At 41.6% G+C, this 21080-nt stretch overlaps 1 protein-coding gene across 2 annotated transcripts in view; it reads right to left on the bottom strand.

Annotated features, from left to right (window-relative positions):
• The window catches only part of hhat (hedgehog acyltransferase), a 143929-nt gene that overhangs the window by 110746 nt on the left and 12103 nt on the right, over positions 1-21080 (bottom strand). For both annotated transcript variants that reach the window (XM_031902598.1, XM_002934677.5), the window contains exons 4-7: positions 20209-20322; positions 9011-9205; positions 5354-5569; positions 483-651 (exon numbers count right to left, since the gene is read on the bottom strand). In XM_031902598.1, the coding sequence (XP_031758458.1) occupies positions 483-651; positions 5354-5569; positions 9011-9205; positions 20209-20322 (694 nt within the window). The remainder of the gene's footprint in view (positions 1-482; positions 652-5353; positions 5570-9010; positions 9206-20208; positions 20323-21080) is intronic.

The following is a 21080-nucleotide window of genomic DNA, read 5'->3' as shown; positions in this document are numbered from 1 at the left end:
GGAAACTGCTTATTGCTCCCAACTCCAACTGCAGGAACAACGAACATGGAGCCAGACTTACACTGTCATTGGAGGATTTTCTGCATTTTAAAACAGGTGCTGGCTGTGGAGGATTGGGGACAAGATTTCGATACGTTTTATTGTGCAATATTGGTTTAAAAATACAACCCTGAAGTTGCTGGACTACAGCTCCCAGCATGCCTCACCCTTCATTATATGTTACATTATTCTGGGATTTGTATTCCAGCAACAACTAAAGTTTGGCTGAGCAGTGCAGTGAAACAGGGTTTTAATTTAAAGGTAAACAACCCCATGAATTACTCTGTACACTTAATTTTTATAGGCACCAGTGTAAAAACCTCCATCCTGTACAGGGACATGCTAAAATTCCACTCCATTCCATTATGCTAAGAAAACTAAGGACTATAAGAACGAGCGCTGGTAGGATGACAACTGGAAGATAATGTTTAATTTATACAAACCTAAGGCCCAGCAGGATACGGTCTCCAACAGAGAATGACTGCTGTATAATGCATGCATATACATTAGGTGGATCATGAGCTCTGCCAGCCCCCACCAGAGGAACAACCGGGCCATGTCTAGTAACACATAGATCAATGGGCTGGAATTTCTTTTTTGTTGGCTTTGCATCTAAAAAAAAAAAGAAAAAGAAATCAAAATAAACATTTAAATCTAAAGAAATCAGTAAGCAAAATGAAACTAACTACAAACCAATGTCGGCTGCAGTTGGATCCTTGTTACATTGGCCAGTACCAATAATATTGTGCCAAAAAGTTTTGGCAAATGCCCTATTGAGCCTGACCCATATTCCTATACAATAGATAAGAGTAGGTTCTAGAATCAGGCAGGTTAAAATATTTCAGCTGCTGATGCACCATGTTGGCCAGCTGATGTTGTATTGGCAGATGAGGAAGGGAAGAGGAGCAGCAGTCCTTCTATTCACTTGCTGCTCAGAACAATAGGAAGGCAGCCATACTATGTGCCGCCCCTTTGCACTATTTCCATCCACTGGGCCTGTGTGTCAAACAAGCTCAATGGGTGACCAGGCTGACCAGGTTAAGCTCAAGTATGAGCGTCTTTATATTATAACAAACATCTTCTTCCTTTGGTCTCACTGGATCCACAGCACTTACAAGGTGTATCCTTTCTTCTCCCGGATTGTCAGAGGCGATTTCCCACTGACTGTACTATAAATCTAAATTATAAATAAGTAGGAAGTACTTCAGAATCACCATCATACTATTATGTGACCTGATCAACACAAAGAAACATTGGCCTACTTCAGTGATCCCCAACCAGTGGCTCAGGGACAACATGTTACTCCCCAACCCCTTGGATGTTGCTCTCAGTGCCCCCAAACCAGGGAGTTATTTTTGAATTCCTGACTTGGGGGCAAGTTTTGGTTGAATAGAAACAAGATTTCCTACCAAATAAAGCCCCTGTAAGCTGATAGTGTGCATAGAGGCTGCCTAATAGCCAATCACAGCCCTTATTTGGCTCCTCCATGAACTTTTATGGTGCTTGTGTTGCTCTCCAAGCCTTTTTACATTTGTCTGTGGCTCACGAGTAAGAAAGGTTGGGGACCCCTGGCCTACTTAGTAAACCACATACTAAGAAAATCTGACTGATGCGGTTTTTGACCACCGGCCCACAGTCAGATCTCAAGGGTTTGGTGCCCTCCTCCCCTTTGTGTGCTTTCTCCTATAACATCACCTTTCCTTTTGGGACTGAAACACATGGTTTTCTTGACTTCCACTGCCTAGTCCTTGTCCTAGTCCTCTCCTAGCACTGTTTAGAGAGAAAAATAGTTCTCAGACTGAAAAGCCCCAGTATTGGAGCTTCTAGCCATTTTCTATTCAAATAAATGGGAGCCAAAGAAAATGATTCTGTGCACTTTTCAGCCAATTTATAGTTACTTTTTCAGACAAATACTAAGCATTATATGTGCCATTATCCTAAGGTGCAGGCTCAGGAGCGTCTCCTTAGAGCAGGCCTGATTGTAGGCTTGGAGAGAGAGCAAGGGGGGAAGCAAGCATCAATTCCTGGAAATTGACCATGAACTATCAAGAGGCTTACAGTACAAATGGGCAAAGTGCCAAGAAAAAAGCCAAGACTTCTGGTGCCAAAAAAATATGGCATTAGGATATTGTGTGCTATTGTGATGTGATGACTTCTCTGACACATTGACAGGGACCAATCAGCTCCATGATGGAGAACTCTCTAAGACGCAGCTTTACTTTTTTTATTTTAAAACACGAATAAACTCGTTTCCACAAATGTCTGGCATTTACCAAAAAAGTGTAACCCTTGCACTACTGCCATCAGGAAAACAGTGTCCAATACCTGTCCTAATAACCTTTCCGACAGCCAGTCATAGGCATCGTTTTTTTTTGTCTTACGGCTGAGACAATGCTGTCCAATAAGTATCCAATGATGCCATTATCAATTTTGCAGTGATATGAATGTTTGATTACTGGGCCTTTATGAATGTGGAACTTTATGACAGTCACTAAGTACTGACTCGCGGAACTATAGAATTTGTATATGGTAAAGTAATGCCGTCAGTTACGCAGGAATATGTCACTAAGGACAAGGTATGTGCCCCGCCAGCAGTGCAGCTCCTAAGTGTCACTATTCATTTGTTTCCAAGCCATTTTCCATTTAACAGCATGACCGCTGAGAGCAATGTTCTTCATTGTATCTGTCACTGGCATGTCACATCGTGTAACCCAAATAAAGGCAGCGAGGGCAAGTAATTCTCTTACACTGAACTGATGCAGAAATACATACAGTATATTCGGCACATCTAACTACAGGGATTAAATGGCAAACGTACAGTATATTCTTGGTTTTCTACTTAAGCCATGCCTCCTGGATATTTTTGAAAGGAGATCAAGACACACATAGAGATTAGGGGGCCCATTTACGAACCATCAGATTTTTTTTCCCACTATTTTTGTAGATTTACTATGCGTCTAGTGTCTAAACGGCTAAAAATCCATAAAACCTGCCAAGTTCATGTAGAAGTCATTGGCAGAAGTTGTTTCTTTTGTCTCGAAACTCTATGGTTTTCAGATTTTTGTGCGACAATTCAAAAATGTTGCGGTTTCAGTGCTTTTTGCAACTCTTTCTCACACAGACTTTTCCTATTGGATTTTTTTAGTAAATGTTAAACATTCGAGGAAATGAGTTTAGTTGAGTTTGAAAATGTAAAAAATTGAGAAATTATGTATTATGTTTTTGTAAATGTGCCCCTAGGTGCTTTCATGTGATTCACAGTCAACAACAGATGCACACTTCAGCATTCTGATATCAAAAATACATGTTAGTTAATAAATATGACTAGCGTTTGTAGCATGAACCAACAATAAAATCAACTAAGGGGTCCTCAGCCAACTAGATTTCCCAATCCCAATGCCTGTCCAGATCAAATATCACGTGGAGAGGTCATTGGCCCCATACACTAGCACGGGGATCCCCAACCTTTTATAGCCCTAATCCACATTCAAAGGGAAAAATGTTGGGGAGCATGAAAAAAGTTCCTGGGGGTGCCGATAAGAACTATAATGGGCTATTTGATAGTCCTTATGTGGACTGGCAGCCTACAGAAGGCTCTGCTAAGCATTATACAGGTATGGGACCTGTTATCCAGAATGCTCGGGACAGGGGGTCTTTCCATAATTTTGATCTTTATACCTTAAGTCTACTAAAAAAATTATTTAAACAGTAATTAAACTAAATTAAAATTAATGATATTATTTGGCCTCCAATAAGGATTAATTATATCTTAGTTGGGATCAAGCACAGAGAAAAAAGAAATACTTTGTAAAAAAGTGAATTATTTGATTAAAATGGAATCTATGGAAGATTGCCTTTCTGTAATTCAGAACAGGATTATGGTCCAGGGTCGGACTTGGGGGTGAAGGGCCCACCGGGACTCCCGCCAGCCGCATCCCCTAAGTCTGCAGCGCCCCCCACCCAACGTCCTCCCCCGAGCATGCGTAATTTAATGCATCGGGAGGAGCGGTCGGGCAGAGGGAGCGCAGCAAGGGTCGGCCCAGTCCGATCCTGAACCGGTCCCATACCTGTACTGTGTTTTATGCAATTAAAACTTGCTTCCTAGCCAGAAATTTAAAAATAAGCACCTGCTTTGATGCCCCACTGGGAGCAACATCCAAGAAGCTGGTAAGTAACATGTTGCCCCCGAGCCACTGGTTGGGGTCACTGCATTAGCAAATAGTCTGCTGATTTGGCCAAAGAAAAATAAATACATAAACATATAATGGTCCTTCAACCTAAGAATGAAATCACACTGATTGGATCTAATTTTCCTAAATTAAACCAATCTGGTTATATGTTTTAGATATACTCTAACGCTCATTTGTTCTAATTAGAAAACTTTAGCTCCCAGAAATGTTTTTTTTTTTGTTTGCTATTACTAAAGGCTATAATCCCAATTTACACACTGTCTCATCACAGAAAGTTGCGTTCCAGTAGAGTACTGTCTCTAGGACACTAGAAAGGCATTTTATCTCTTGCTAAATCATTTTAATTAACAAGTTATATTGGGAGCCAAAGGAGCATTTTAGCACTCCCAAAGATAAACAATTCCATAACAGATTAATATGAACCCCTGCCTTATATGTACAGTGAATCTATATTAGTTTTCTTTTCACATACATACTCTATAATACATTATTTTACATTTTTCTGCCCATTTAATATTGCTTAGGCTAATGCCAGACGAGGCATAGGGCGGATATTTTCGACATGTGGAAAAGCCCTTGCCAAAAATATCACCCTACGCCTCCGACATGTGCCTGCACCCAAATAAATGGAATACGCTCGGGTGCAGGCCCATGTAGCCAAAATACGCATAAAAACGCGAGACTTTCAAACTCTCGCGTTTTTATGCGTATTTCCACTACATGTGCCTGCACCCGAGCGTATTCTATTCATTTGGGTGAAGGCACAATAAGGAGGCGTTGGGCGTAATTTTCTGCAAGCATTTTTCCGCTTGCGCAAAATATCCACCCTACGCCTCGTTTGGCATTAGCCTTAGACTTTCCCTTGCAGACTGCCATTAAACTTATTAGCAACCACCTGTCACTGCAGACACAGGGCATATTTTGGGTTTTGGGATTACCGTTAAAGACAATGGCAACGTGCAGTGGTAGCCATAGTGGTTTCTCAGATAAGAGTATTTGAAAATATCATCCAACATTTCTAAGGAGAATGCAATAAGGAGCACCCAAAGAGCATCCCTTTAAAGCAAAATCTTAATGATCCTTTCTGAAAGCACTACAGAAGGCAGAAGTGTGAGAATACATACCTGTTTGGCAAACTGATTGTATGTTATAACTGGGCCATTGTGGAACACGGGGTAGTAAAAGACATAAGCCAGCATAGCGGGGAAGGAGTAGGTGCTGGCTGGATTTAGCTTCTGTTCAGAGCACCATTCCAGGCCGAAGCTTGTATAGAATAAGCAGCGCACAGTCATAGTAAACACGAGTAGGTAATATTCATTTTCACTCACGTACCAGCCACGCTGAAAAATATACATATAGTGTTACACTATTATAAAATATGCTTCTACTTTTTTTTTTTAATTAAAGTGGAACTCCAGCTTCCAAAACCAAAATTAGTTAAAGAGCCTCCACACAACAAAGAACCCCCTAATATACCTATCACTGTAATCTGTTCATCAACAGAGCTATGAATAAATTCGATTCGGCCCAAACCCAAACCGAAAAGCCGGGATTCGCCCAAATCCCAAACCGAATCCGGGATTCGGTGCATCCCTAGAATAAATACAATTTTTATATGCTGAAATCCAGCTGCAAATGAGTGAAAAGCTGAACTTTAACAAAAAAGACTTTTTCACATTACTGTGAAGAAAAAAGATGGAAGGAAGAGGAACACTCGCTCACAAGTACCACAGGCCGGTGCAGTTTCCCCCTAACGGAGCACCGGCCCAAGGGATCAGGTAAGTGATTACAATAACTGGGGGGGGGGGGTGACTAATATTTGACACCCCCCACCCCCAGTGATTGTAACTTAGGAAGGCAAAAGCAGCCCACTGACCCAAAGTAAGCTAGTAAATAAGCCACAAGGTCCAGCAAGAAGTTGAACTTAAAAAAACAGCACTTTTGTAAAGGGGTTGTTCACTTTTGGATGAACTTTTAGCATGAAAAAAGTAGAAAAGTGCTATTCAGAGAAAATTTGCAATTGGTCTTCATTTTTTATTGTTAGTAGTTTTTTCATTGTTTAACGTTTTGTTCCGCAGCTCTGGTTGCTAGGGTCCAATTTAACTAAGTAACGAGGGAGTTGTTTGAGAGAGTGACTGATATATGAATAGCAGAGTGGCTGAATAGAAAGATAAATAATAAAAAGTCACAATAAAATTGTAGCCTCACAGAGCAATAGTTTTTGGCTGCCGGGGTCAGTGACCCCCCCACTTGAAAGCTGAAAAGATAATAATGAAGACCAGTTTCAACATATTAAAAGCTAACTAAGGGGTAAACCACCCCTTTAACGTTTACATATACAGGTATAGGACCTATTATTCAGAATGCTTGGGACCAAGGGTATTCCGGATAAGGGGTCTTTCCGTAATTTGGATCTCCATACCTTAAGCCTACTAAAAAATCAATAAAACCCAACAGGATTGTTTTGCATCCAATAAGGGTTATTTATATCTTAGTTGGGATCAATTACATGGTACTTTTTTATTACTACAGAGAAAAAGGAAATCAGTTTTAAAATTCTGAATTATTTGATTAAAATGGAGTCTATGGGAGACGGCCTTTCGGAGCTTTCTGGATAACGGGTTTCCGGATAAGGGGTCCGATACCTGTACAAACATTCTGCAATGTTCTGACTTAGGTTAGTACCAACACCTTTAGGATATAGTGACTTTATAAACACACCGTCCATCGGTTTATTGCATCAAACCCTATAGCACATTGGGACACTATAAAGAACAAAGCTTGTTTTATCCATCTGTTCTGCAAAGGAAGAATCGGGCCGGTTCAGTGTATGTCAGATCAGGGTTTTGTTCCCACAAAGCAGTCAGTTCTACGGCTCACTGACAGAACAATAGGTAACGGCGGGAAATCCTGCGCCAGCGACTGGCAGGTTATCATTAAAAGCCTGAGGTTCCGCACAAAGCCCTTTCCATTGGACTATCCAGTAAGAGCAACGTGCTATGGAAATGTACCGGCAGCACAAAGCATCCAGAAAATATTGTGTAGATTTCATAACCTCAAGGGCTCAGTATGGTAATAACTTGCCCTGATGTAAATCAACACAAAAGAGTATAATATAATACCATATAATAAAATGATGACTAGGGGTGTTGGTACCAAGGACTATATTTTGCCCCACAGCCTATTAAATAACTTTTGGTCTGGCACAGACATTGATATTCTGAGAGAATTTGCAACTGGTTTTCATTTTTTATTTTTTTTGTTGCTTGTCCATTATTTAGCTCTTTGTTCAAAAGGTCTCCAGTTTGGAATTTCAGCAGCTATCCGGTTGCTAGGGTCTTGTTTACCTTAGAAACCAGGCAGTGGTTTGAATGAGAGACTGGAAGAAGAATAGCAGCGAGGCTAAATAGGTAGAATAATAAAAAAATAAATAGATAGAAGAAACAAAAAGTAACAATAATAATAAAATTGTAAGCTCACAGAGCAATAGGTTATGGCTGCCGGGGTCAGTGACCCCTGTTTGAAAACTGGAAACATGTAGAAGAGAAATGCAAATAATTAAAAAAACTATAGAAAAAAATGAAGACCAGTTGTAAAGTCGCTAGGAATAGGACATACTATAACATCCTAAAAGTTATATTAATGGTGAACCACCCCTTTAACGATATGCAAAGGTGGGAAGGAACATTTATTATTTTACATGAGGCATGCACAGAGGGCATTAAAGGAATACTGTCATGGGAAAACATGTTTTTTTCAAAACCCATCAGTTAATGGAGCTTCTCCAGCAGAATCCTGCATTGTAATCTGTTTTTCAAAAACACAAACAGATTTTTTTATATTTAATTTTGAAATTGCAATATTCTTCATTTCCCAGGGTGCCAGAGTCATGTGACCTGTGCTCTGATAAACTTTAATCTCACTTTACTGCTGCGCAGCAAGTTGGAGTGATATCTCCCCCCCCCCCCCCCCAGCAGCCGATCAGCAGAACAATGGGAAGGGAGCAAGATAGCAGCTCCCAGTAGGTATCAGAATAGCACTCAATAGTAAGAAATCCAAGTCCGGCTTGGGACTCCTCCAGTTACATGGGAGTAGGAGAAACAATAGGTTAGCTGAAAGCAGTTCTAATGTGTAGCGCTGGCTGAAAGCTCAGACTCAGGCACAATGCACTGAGATGGCGCCTACACACCAATATTACAGCTACAAATACATTTGCTGGTTCAAGAATAAAATGTTAAATGGCAGAGGGAATTATTTGCTATGTAACAGTGTCATTTAGAAATAAAAAGCATACCATAAAAATCATGACAGAATGCTTTTAACATAACAGGTATGCAGCTGCTAGCCTTATGAAGAAGAATAACTGCATCCTCCCAATCCCACAATTCCCTGCATACGTGATGTCAATAAGCAAAGTAACATTACAGTGCAATGCATTGTGGGTTATGTAGTCCCTGTATGCTGTCTGTAAGCCGGGGAAAAGTTGTTACAATTTGTAACATCAGTGTTTTAGTCCCTCCTCCCCTGCCAGGATTTCAAATGATGCAGAAAGAGAGGAACCGTTTTGCAGCTGGATTTCAGCATATAAAAATGGTATTTATTCCTACTTTTTGAAGGAACAGATTACAGTGATATATACAGGTATATAAGGGATTTCTCTGTTGTGTGGGGCTCTTTAACAAATTTTGGTTTGGAAGCTTTAATTTGTTTAAATAAAGCATTTTAATTTTTTATCAGTCATATAGTACTTTATAAATAATAATAATCATCATATATATTACCTGGACATCTTCCACAGCTCTGACATGCAACATTAAAAGCATAATTACTGAACTCAGCCATATTAAAAATGGAATTTTCAGCTGGGCTACGGCGAATGAAACACAGATATTCAGGAATATAAGTGCCAGTCCTTTGGCTCCCAGTAGCAGCCAGCAAGCAAACATACCATACGCCATCAGGAACCAAGGGTGAATCTGTAATGAAAAATGCCCACAATGACTGACTGATTCACTGTGCAAGGGTTATTAAAGTGCATTGGATAGATCCACTGTTCTGGTTCTATATAAATATACTGTATAAAATACACAGAATTTGCCATGTTGACTGGGACAATATCACATTTACGGGTACAAGGCAAGAATATGGTGAGGATGATCAGCCCCAAGTATTTCCTGTGCATTGGCCATAGATGAACATACAAAACATACACAACATGACCCTAATTTCTGGGCTTTGAGCTTATAATATAAGGTCCCTACAACATTTGTACACACACAATGGTCAACTGTTTTAGAAGCCAGTTAACTAACTCCTCATAGAGTGTGGGACAAAACCAGAGTATCCAAAGGAAACCCATAGTACATTTATCAGGATCCAGATAACCTTAGGGGGCCCATTCATGAAAGCACAATTTTTTTTCAGAAAAAAAACGTATTTTTTCTAATGCACAGAACTCTTCGTAATGTCCACGATAATATCGTTAAATTCCACAACTGTTTTGTGGTTTTCAGTAACTTCCACGAAAAAGTCGTATTTTCCGCAAAGACTAAGACCATTTCGGAATTCATTTAAGTTTTAGTATTGTGACTTTCTTTTGGCCAGTGCCATTGAGCCCTATGGAAGGCTTCCAAATTCATACATTGAAGGTTTAAATCCAGAAAGGGTTTCGTGCTGTTTACGAACGTTCCAATCCAAAAATGTTGTGACTTTCAGAACGCAACCACAATCTTTTCATAAGACCAAGAAAATAATTTTTGTGACATTTCCGTACATCAGAAATTATCGTTGTTACTCCGAATTTTTTCCAATTGTGCTTTTAACCACCCAAAATTCATGGTTTCATGAATGGACCCCTAGGAGTTTGGAGACTAGGATAAAAACTGCAAGCACAATGAGAACATACAATGTCATGGCAGCTAGTGTCCTGGCTGGGACCAAACCTAGGATACCACAGAGCTGCAATGTAGAAATGTTAACTATTAATCCTTGAAATTTCCCCTAATACTGGTTGACATAAGGGTCATAACACACATTGTGGCACATTTACTAATCCACGAACGTCCGAAAAGCGTCCGAATGCGTTTTTTTCATAATGATCGGTATTTTGCGATTTCTTTGGAAATTGCCGCAACTTTTTGTAGCCGTTACGACTTTTTCGGAAATTGTTGCGACTTTTTTGTAGCGTTACGACTTGTGCGAATTGTTGCGACTTTTTCGTAGCCATCGCGCCGAGTACGAAAGTTTCGGATTCATTCAAGCTTCGGTATCGTGACTTTCCTTCGGCCAGGTTGGAGCTGCAGAGTGCCATTGAGTCCTATGGGAGATTTTCCTTCGGCCAGGTTGGAGCTGCAGAGTGCCATTGAGTCCTATGGGAGACTTTCCTTGGGCCAGGTTGGAGCTGCAGAGTGCCATTGAGTCCTATGGGAGACTTTCCTTGGGCCAGGTTGGAGCTGCAGAGTGCCATTGAGCCCTATGGGAGACTTTCCTTGGGCCGGGTTGGAGCTGCAGAGTGCCATTGAGCCCTATGGGAGACTTTCCTTGGGCCGGGTTGGAGCTGCAGAGTTTTCTAATCTGAATTTTTCCCATTCGGATTCGTGGGTTAGTAAATCAGCCCCATTGTGTAGGATGTTTTCCACATGAGCACTCCCTTAGTGTTCATATTAAAAGCACTTGCACCCCTGGTAAAGCTGCACTCTGTTCCTTGCATTGGACCCTCCAAAGGCCTGCGTACTGCTGATCCCTAACTTGTGCAACTTTTAAACTCACAAGTTGAGGGTGAGGATGGGGGACACCTACGTGCCTAATTAGGCCCGGATTTGTGGCAAGGCCACAAAGGGCCAAGCCTAGGGTGGCACAAATTTAGCCGCACCTGGACTTTGCTCACATTCTGAGCTCTAGAGTCTAGGCGCACTGGAAATTTCTATCTGCCTTGTCCCTTGGCTCTGTGTGTGAGCCGAAAGGATGCACTTGCTCTCGATCATGGGGAGGGGAGCGGGGAGGAGGGACGTGGCTGTCAGGGGAAAGGGGCAGCCTCTGGGAGCCCAGTTTTGAAATCCAGCGCTGTGCATACTCCAACCTGCCCCTCTTGGATAGAGTGTTATGGATAGAGTGTTACAGCCAGCTCTCTAGTCAAGGGGATATCTGCAGGTCTCTGCACCCCAAAACAGAATGCTTCTTGCTGACTTTTTTTGCACACTGCATCCCGCTTTGTAAATGGCTCCATTTGTCTCCATGGGAAACCTGAGACTCTCGGCTGATACCCTGAGCTCCACCAGCAGTCTCTTTGCATTGCCCCATGAGAACCCATGAGTGATCCATTTTCCTTGTTCCATTTTCTATCTCAGTCGTAACTTGTACCTGATTTGTACGCTTGAATTCATGTTCATTGTATTTATGTAACACCCCCCCCCCATAGAATAAACCAGCCGTGATTAATTTTGTGGCAAGGAATTGATACGTTTCCTAAAATAAATCAAAAATATAATCTTATCACCAAATGACTTTTTGGAAGAGATAAGCAGAGCAGAGTAGCGTGGTTATTAATCCATGAATGATTTGCTTTTTAACAGATTGTATAAACGACTCAGGTTCTTGTAAAGTAGTAACAAAACCTTCCCATAGGTTCTATTGAACACAATAAATAATGAATGTGAATCTTGTGGCATGCTGAGCTGATGCTGTTATGTGTCAGCCAAACATCTGAATATAGTGAATAAGGAGCGGAGGATAATGAATCACAGTCAGGTTGCACCGGTGTGTTTGTGTGAATGGATATATTGGCAATATTCCAAACACTCCAGAAATAAAGTGGAAGTTTAATATAAAAAATGCAAAAAAAACACACATAGCTTAATATCAAATGTCAATGTGGCTATATCCGTTCCTTAAAGTGACAGTGACAAGTTCCAATTTTAACAGGAACATGTCACGATGCCTACATAAACTCTAGCGCTGCTATTCTCTTGTAATGTACTTGCCCCCCTACATCCCCTTTACTTACCTCTTACCAGGGTCAGACTGAGCCAACAGAACACTGGGAAAAAAACTGGTGGGCCTCTTGTGGGCCCCACTGACCCAGACCTGCCACTTTCCACTGCCCTCCCTCTCCAGATTGCAGAGAAGTATAAGATATGCCCATGGGGCAGGGGAAGTTGGCTGCGCGGGTAGTCAGGGACCCCTGGGGGGGAGTGGGGAGCCCTGGTGAAGCAGTTGTATTAAAGATAAACATGGGGATCTTAGAACTTTGCATATTGCACCCACAAAGGAAGCTTACATGATTCCCTAGGGGTCATTTATTCTGTGGAGGGCAGAAGCATACCTGCACAAAGCAGAATTTACAAAAATCCCTGTGCTCCAAATTGCAGCACCTATACCTGCCCCTCTAATGATTACTGCGCTACCTGCAGCCCCTCTACCTGTTAGGGCTCTGGCACACGGGGAGATTAGTCGCCCGCGACAAAACTCCCTGTTCGCGGGCGACTAATCTCCCCGAGTTGCCATGACCCGCCATCCCACTGTCGAACATGTAAGTCGCCGGCGGGATGGCACACGCGGCGGCGCGGTCTCCAACCACCGGGCCGCAAACCACTGGAGGGTCGTGCTGAAGAGTCAGGTGCAAATCCCAGGAAACTTTCTACTGATCGCAACAAGGACCAAATACATTCTAAGTAGCAGGGAATGTTACCACTTAGGTGGGAGTAAGAAGAGCAAGGGGCTGGGCGCATCGAGTTGCAGAGAAACATGCTTAGGTCTCCCACTGATTGTGTCTTATGTATTATATTGTATATATAAATAAAATGTAATAACTACATCTACATTATGTCATAATTAAATTATATAACATACTAGTTTATTATCTTGCATGAAACTGGTCTCTGGTGCAAAAAAAGTTTGGGGATTGCTGCTCTATAGCAATGGGGTGCAAATTAAAATTATCCAACACAATTTGCTTGTGCATAGAATTTTGGCAGTAAAAGAGTGAAGCACATTTGATTCAGGAAGAGGAAATAACCCCAGAAATGCTACATATGGGTGGCTCTGTGCCAACAGGACGCAAATTCTAAATACAGTGGTGTGAAAAACTATTTGCCCCCTTCCTGATTTCTTATTCTTTTCATGTTTGTCACACTTAAATGTTTCTGATCATCAAACACATTTAACTATTAGTCAAAGATAACACAAGTAAACACAAAATGCAGTTTTTAAATGAGGGTTTTTATTATTTAGGGAGAAAAAAAATCCAAACCTACATGGCCCTGTGTGAAAAAGTAATTGCCCCCTGAACCTAATAACTGGTTGGGCCACCCTTAGCAGCAATAACTGCAATCAAGCGTTTGCGATAACTTGCAACGAGTCTTTTACAGCGCTCTGGAGGAATTTTGGCCCACTCATCTTTGCAGAATTGTTGTAATTCAGCTTTATTTGAGGGTTTTCTAGCATGAACCGCCTTTTTAAGGTCATGCCACAACATCTCAATAGGATTCAGGTCAGGACTTTGACTAGGCCACTCCAAAGTCTTCATTTTGTTTTTCTTCAGCCATTCAGAGGTGGATTTGCTGGTGTGTTTTGGGTCATTGTCCTGCTGCAGCACCCAAGATCGCTTCAGCTTGAGTTGACGAACAGATGGCCGGACATTCTCCTTCAGGATTTTTTGGTAGACAGTAGAATTCATGGTTCCATCTATCACAGCAAGCCTTCCAGGTCCTGAAGCAGCAAAACAACCCCAGACCATCACACTACCACCACCATATTTTACTGTTGGTATGATGTTCTTTTTCTGAAATGCTGTGTTACTTTTACGCCAGATGTAACGGGACACGCACCTTCCAAAAAGTTCAACTTTTGTCTCGTCGGTCCACAAGATATTTTCCCAAAAGTCTTGGCAATCATTGAGATGTATTTTAGCAAAATTGAGACGAGCCATAATGTTCTTTTTGCTTAAAAGTGGTTTGCGCCTTGGAAATCTGCCATGCAGGCCGTTTTTGCCCAGTCTCTTTCTTATGGTGGAGTCGTGAACACTGACCTTAATTGAGGCAAGTGAGGCCTGCAGTTCTTTAGATGTTGTCCTGGGGTCTTTTGTTGCCTCTCGGATGAGTTGTCTCTGCGCTCTTGGGGTAATTTTGGTCGGCCGGCCACTCCTGGGAAGGTTCACCACTGTTCCATGTTTTTGCCATTTGTGGATAATGGCTCTCACTGTGGTTCCCTGGAGTCCCAAAGCTTTAGAAATGGCTTTATAACCTTTACCAGACTGATAGATCTCAATTACTTTTGTTCTCATTTGTTCCTGAATTTCTTTGGATCTTCGCATGATGTCTAGCTTTTGAGGTGCTTTTGGTCTACTTCTCTGTGTCAGGTAGCTCCTATTTAAGTGATTTCTTGATTGAAACAGGTGTGGCAGTAATCAGGCCTGGGGGTGACTACAGAAATTGATATTGAAATTTGAAATTGATAAACCACAGTTAAGTTATTTTTTATCACTTTTTCACTTATAATCACTTTTTCACACAGGGCCATGTAGATTTGGAGTTTTTTTTCTCCCTTAATAACGTAAACCTTCATTTAAAAACTGCATTTTGTGTTCAATTTTGTTATCTTTGACTAATAGTTAACGGTTTTTGATGAGCAGAAACATTTAAGTGTGACAAACATGCAAAAGAATAAGAAATCAGGAAGGGGGCAAATAGTTTTTCACACCACTGTAAACAGGTGTGCGGTGCCATTGTGTTCCAGCGCCCCTGGGGTATATGCATCTGAATGAGTAGCTATTAAGGAGTTTTTCTGGGAGCAAGAGGCACCAGGCTGGCACAGTTGTCTCCTGTAGGGTGCAAATGCTTAACTCCTCAGAACACAAAATATTTCCATAGATGACTGGCCCTGAAATGCCGTACGGTGCAATCACTATAGGGGGTACCAACACACTTTCTTTCCCAGCTAATCATGCCCTCATTGGTAATTACTTTGCTTTCCATTTGTCCGGCTGCAGAAATTGCTTTTCTTATGTTCAATTAACCTTTTCTTTCTGTTTTGTTCCCTGTTCCGCCAGTCGTGTGATTTCAAGACGCAGCCGCATAAACATTATAGAAATATCTGCCTACTCGCTGGCACATTTCTGTCCGTAATAAAGCCACGGCTTCCTGCTTCGGCGCTCGTAAAAACAAGCCAAATTATACCCTCTGCCCATTTAATCAGCTGCAGCTTTCCTATAAATGCTCTTTATAGCTAAGCCAAACTGTGTCAGAGCTAGCATGGATCTTTCACTTTTTTTGACTCTTGGGATTAGTATGGAAGTGGTTGGGGCAAAGCAAATTCAAGTAAATTGGAGCATTAGAGCAGTCCAATCACAAATGTGTAAACAGCAGTAATATCTACGGGAGTAGGGTTGCCACCTGTCCGGTTTTGACCAGGAAAGACCAGGTCAAAACCTCCTGCCCGGGTTCCCTAATTAAGAAACAGGGCAGGGCGATTGGTCAATCGCCGAGCACCACGTCATAGCCTCACCCCGCGATGTCACAGCCCCACCTCCTCCCCGCCCCCCATGACATCACCCCTGCCAGTTTTTTTTAGCCGGCAGAGTTGGCAACCCTATGCGGGAGATATGTAGTAACAGTAAGATTTGTCCCTCATTTACTAACCCAAAGTAACCAATGAGCAGCTTTTAGCAGAAGCAACAAACATATAATTAAATTTGCATTCCTTAAAGGGGAAGTTCACCTTGAATAAAGTCCATGCAATTGGGTTGTCCTTGTCTAAATAAGGTTCCTCCAGCATGGAGTAATTTTTTAAAAATCCCTTTTCCAAAAAATGTATGTGCCTAACAGAGAACACAGAGATGCCAACCTGGATCCTAAGTTATCCAAGGGCATCTTGGCCACAACTGCCCCACCACCTTACTGCGGCATGCCTCAGCTCTGTTCCACCCTTTCCGTGCACTCTGCTCCACTGCTTTGATCAATACTGGAGGGGGGTACGTAAAGCTGGCCATACACTTAAAGATCTGTTTGGCAAGGTCACCAAACAGGCAGATCTTTCCCTGATATGCCCACCCTGAGGCGGCCAATATCAGATCACATTACATAGTTACATAGTTACATAGGGTTGAAAAAAGACCATTGTCCATCAAGTTCAACCCATCCGAGTAAACCCAGCACACAACCTATACTTACCTATCTATACACTCACATACATAAACTATAAATACAACCAGTAATACTAACTGTAGATATTAGTATCACAATAGCCTTGGATATTCTGCTTGTTCAAGAACTCATCCAGGCCCCTCTTATAGGCATTAACAGAATCTGCCATTACCACATCACTAGGAAGGGCATTCCCCAACCTCACTGCCCTCCCCGTGAGGAACCCCCTACGCTGCTTCAAATGGAAGCTCCATTCCTCTAATCTAAAGGGGGGGCCTCTGGTGCGCTGATCTTTTTTCCCATAAAAACAAACATCCCCCAACTGCCTATAATCCCCTCTAATGTACTTGAACAGAGTAATCATGTCCCCTCGCAAGCGCCTCTTTTCCAGAGAAAACAACCCCAACCTCGACAGTCTAACCTCATAGTTTAACCCTTCCATCCCCTTTACCAGTTTAGTTGCAGTCTCTGCACTCTCTCCAGCTCATTAATATCCTTCTTAAGGACTGGAGCCCAAAACTGCCCCCCATACTCAAGGTGAGGCCTTACCAGGGACCTATAAAGGGGCAAAATTATGTTTTCATCCCTTGAGTCAATGCCCTTTTTTATACAAGACAGCACTTTATTTGCTTTAGTAGCCACAGAATGACACTGCCTGGAATTAGACAACTTGTGATCTACAAAAACCCCTAGATCCTTCTCCATTAAGGATGCCCCCAACACACTACCATTCAGTAGATAGTTTGCGTTTATATTATTTCTACCAAAATGCATAACTTTGCACTTGTCAACATTGAACCTCATTTCCCAGTTTGCTGCCCAGTTTTCCAATTTTGTCAAATCGCTCTGCAAAGCGGCAGCATCCTGCATGGAACTTATAGTTTTGCACAATTTAGTGTCATCAGCAAAAATAGAAACAGTACTATCTATGCCCCCCTCCAGGTCATTAATAAACAAGTTAAAAAGCAAAGGACCAAGGACTGACCCCTGCGGTACTCCACTAACCACACTGGCCCAATTAGAAAATGTTCCATTTACCCCCACTCTTTGTACTCTATCCTTCAGCCAGTTCTCTATCCAATTACAAATATTATGTTCTAGCACAATATTCCTCAATTTGATCATTAACCTTCTGTGAGGTACTGTATCAAACGCTTTAGCAAAGTCCAAGTAGATGACATCAACTGCCATTCCAGCATCAAGGTTCCTGCTCACCTCCTCATAAAAGGCGACTAAATTAGTCTGGCAAGATCTGTTACGCATAAAACCATGCTGGCACAAACTAATAGTATTGTGAACTGCAATGTATTCAACTATCCTATCCCTTATTACCCCTTCCAGAGGCTTTCCTACTACTGATGTCAGACTAACAGGCCTATAGTTTTCAGGCTGAGAACGAGATCCCTTTTTAAATAATGGCATCCCACTGATGGGATGCAGGACGTCAGGATGAGGACCACATCAACGAGACAATGCGCTCCATTTTAAACCTGCCAAATTGACACCTGCCTGATGTTCAGCCAGATATTGGTCGGGTAGGCCCATCGGAGGGCCCCATACATGGGGCAATATGCTGCAGACGCGGTCCCTTGGCAGCTTTTATAGGCCCGTGTAATGTCCACCTTTAGGCCAGTGTAGCTTCCAATGCTACTGCACTTGGCCCAAATCTTTATTACTCTGCAAAGAATTAATCCTATTGGCTGGCAATATGCACATAAGATATGCACTGAGATTGGCTTTGTTTCAATGCAAATATAATGAATGCTCAGCTATTTAAAATTATACCGATATTGGCACTGGAAGGACTTTACTGAAGGTGAGCTTCCCCTTTAACATTTCCATTCAGGAAAAAAAGTCAGTTCAAAATGGGGCAGTTTCCCTTTAACTTGGATTTGGGTTTAACTAATGTTATCAATCAAAATGAGTAGTACTAAAACCCCACTGCAACCAACCGCACGCATTTATTTAAAGGACATCATGCTTACTGGAAAATTAATATCCCGATGGGACTCTTTCCCTGACAAAAAGAAATTGCAACACACGTTCGCAACTGAAAGCTACAGTGGAAATGACTGGGGAAGGAGATGAGAGTAATGTGGTTCATAAAACACAGACTACATGATTGTGTAGAGACGGACAGCCTTTAATTAGCATGAAGCGTGGAAATGAGCCCCCGAGAGAGCAAAATGTAACTGGAAACAATGCACTTACAAACCATTAAAGGGGAACTTAAGCCCAAAGCAAAGCGCTGTGTGTTTAATGGAAATAGCCTTACAGAACCGCTATATCCTGCAACCATTGATTTTTTTCCTCTCTCTTAGTGCAAGGGGTATTTACTAAAGATATGCTAACATTTATTTACACATATAATATACCAGGACATGCCCATATTGAGACTTTATATTATTGCTGGGTGGTTGGACTTCTCAGGAACTCTTCTTTCCTGGCTGCTATGCATTACAGGTTAATATTAAAACTAAACCTTATTAGAATTTTACATGACCCCTGCTTTCTATAAATACATTTAAAGGGATAATATCATGATTTTTATAGTATAATATTTATTTCTAAATTACACTGCTTACATAGCAAATAATTCACTCTGCCATTTAAAATTTTATTCTTTAACAAACAAATGTATTTTTTTTTAGTTGTAATATTGGTGTGTAGGCGCCATTGTGCTTTCAGTTAACCTATTGTCTCTCCTACTCCCATGTAACTGGAGGAGTCCCAAGCCGGACTTGGATTTCTTACTATTGAGTGCTATTCTGATACCTACTGGGAGCTGCTAACATAATTTTGCCTCTTTATAGGTCCCTGGTAAGGCCTCACCGTGAGTATGGGGGGCAGTTTTGGGCTCCAGTCCTTAAGAAGGATATTAATGAGCTGGAGAGAGTGCAGAGACTGCAACTAAACTGGTAAAGGGGATGGAAGGGTTAAACTATGAGGTCAGGGTTGGGGTTGTTTTCTCTGGAAAAGAGGCGCTTGCGAGGGGACATGATTACTCTGTACAAGTACATTAGGGGGGATTATAGGCAGATAGGGGGGTTCTTTTTTCCTATGAAAACGATCAACGCACCAGAGGCCCCCCCTTTAGATTAGAGGAACGGAGCTTCCATTTGAAGCAGCGTAGGGGGTTCCTCACGGGGAGGGCAGTGAGGGGGTTGGGGAATGCCCTTCCTAGTGATGCTGTAATGGCAGATTCTGTTAATGCCTATAAGAGGGGCCTGGATGGGTTCTTGAACAATCAGAATATCCAAGGCTATTGTGATACTAATATCTACAGTTAGTACTAGTGGTTGTATATATAGTTTATGTATGTGAGTGTATAGATAGGTCAGTATGGATCTATGTGTGCACTCTGGGAAATGAAGAATATGGCTAGCCCTGTGTGAAATTTCAAAATGAAATGTAAAAAAATCTGCTTGTGTTTATGAAAAATGGATATCAATGCAGGATTCTGCTGGAGAAGCTCTATTAACTGACTTGTTTTGAAAAAAAACATGTTTTCCCTGTGACAGTATTCCTTTAACTACAGTACAGGCATCTGATGGCAGAATGTGACATTTAGGAATGACATGAAGTAACAATAGAAAACCTAAAGACAGTTGAATACGTCAAACCACAACCTGTATATGCAGAAATACTATTATTATTATTTTAACGTTGTATCCTTTGTGTGTCTGATGGCACCGCTGGTAAATAAATACGTGAGTAATGTCACCACAAAGTAGACTGCAAAATTTAGTACTGAATAAAATGGTTTTAAAATGTCATTTTCCTGACTAAAAGGCATTGGTTTATATATATTATATATATATATTCCTTTAATAAAGACATACCTGTTGAAAGCAATGCCTGCAGAGCTGTGAAACCAACACATGACCCAGCAGCAGATAAAGCAAAGGCCAACGAGCCCACTCTGTCCAAAAGCTCCATTCAAAATCCGTGGCATCCTTTATAAGAAAGTAATACATTTAATCAACAAATATTAATAAACAATACCAATGATACATAAACTTAATCAAGTTCAACCTTTTATTCAAGCTAAACTTTCCTAAATACTAGTTCATCCAGTAACTAAACTATTCACATTCCAAATGAACTGTCCCAACTTATAAGTAGGGTGTAAATGTAATTTATTTACCCTTAAAAGTCAGGCCATATTCTAACATCTTGTGCAGACCACAGGAGTCATTTATTAATTGCAGGGCATGGTACAAAGCACAAACCAGGTGCAATCCGCCATATTTTTTTTGCCCTGTCCCAGGAACAAAAATGTCACAGGTCTCTGAGCTCCAAAAGGAAGTGCAGAGACCTGCGACCCCCTCAAGAATACAGGTCTGCACGCATTCAGCAGCTCTCTTATGATGAAGGGTGAATGGGGTGAGGCAAACAGGTGTCCCCCCCTTCCTGCCTTCTACCCTTCCCCTAACTTGCAAGTCATTCTGATGAACAAGTTAGGGAGAACTGACAGAATTAGGCTGCAATAGAACCTACTACACAAGTGTTTTTAGTATGAGCCATAAAGGCACGATAGTTCCCCTTAAGGTGGCCATACACGGGCCCATTCTAGCTGCCGATATCAGCCCCTTAGACCGACTCGGCAGCTTATCGCCCCGTGTAGGGGCACCAATGACGGGCTTACCCGACTGACATCTGGCCTGAAATTGGCCAGATATTGATCAAGCAGGTTAAAAAATGTAGTTGGTTC

The sequence above is a fragment of the Xenopus tropicalis genome, chromosome 5, assembly GCF_000004195.4.
Source record: "Xenopus tropicalis strain Nigerian chromosome 5, UCB_Xtro_10.0, whole genome shotgun sequence".
NCBI classification, from domain to species: Eukaryota; Metazoa; Chordata; class Amphibia; order Anura; family Pipidae; genus Xenopus; species Xenopus tropicalis.
Note: the sequence above shows the minus strand (reverse complement) of the source record. Positions and strands in the feature narration are given on the sequence as shown.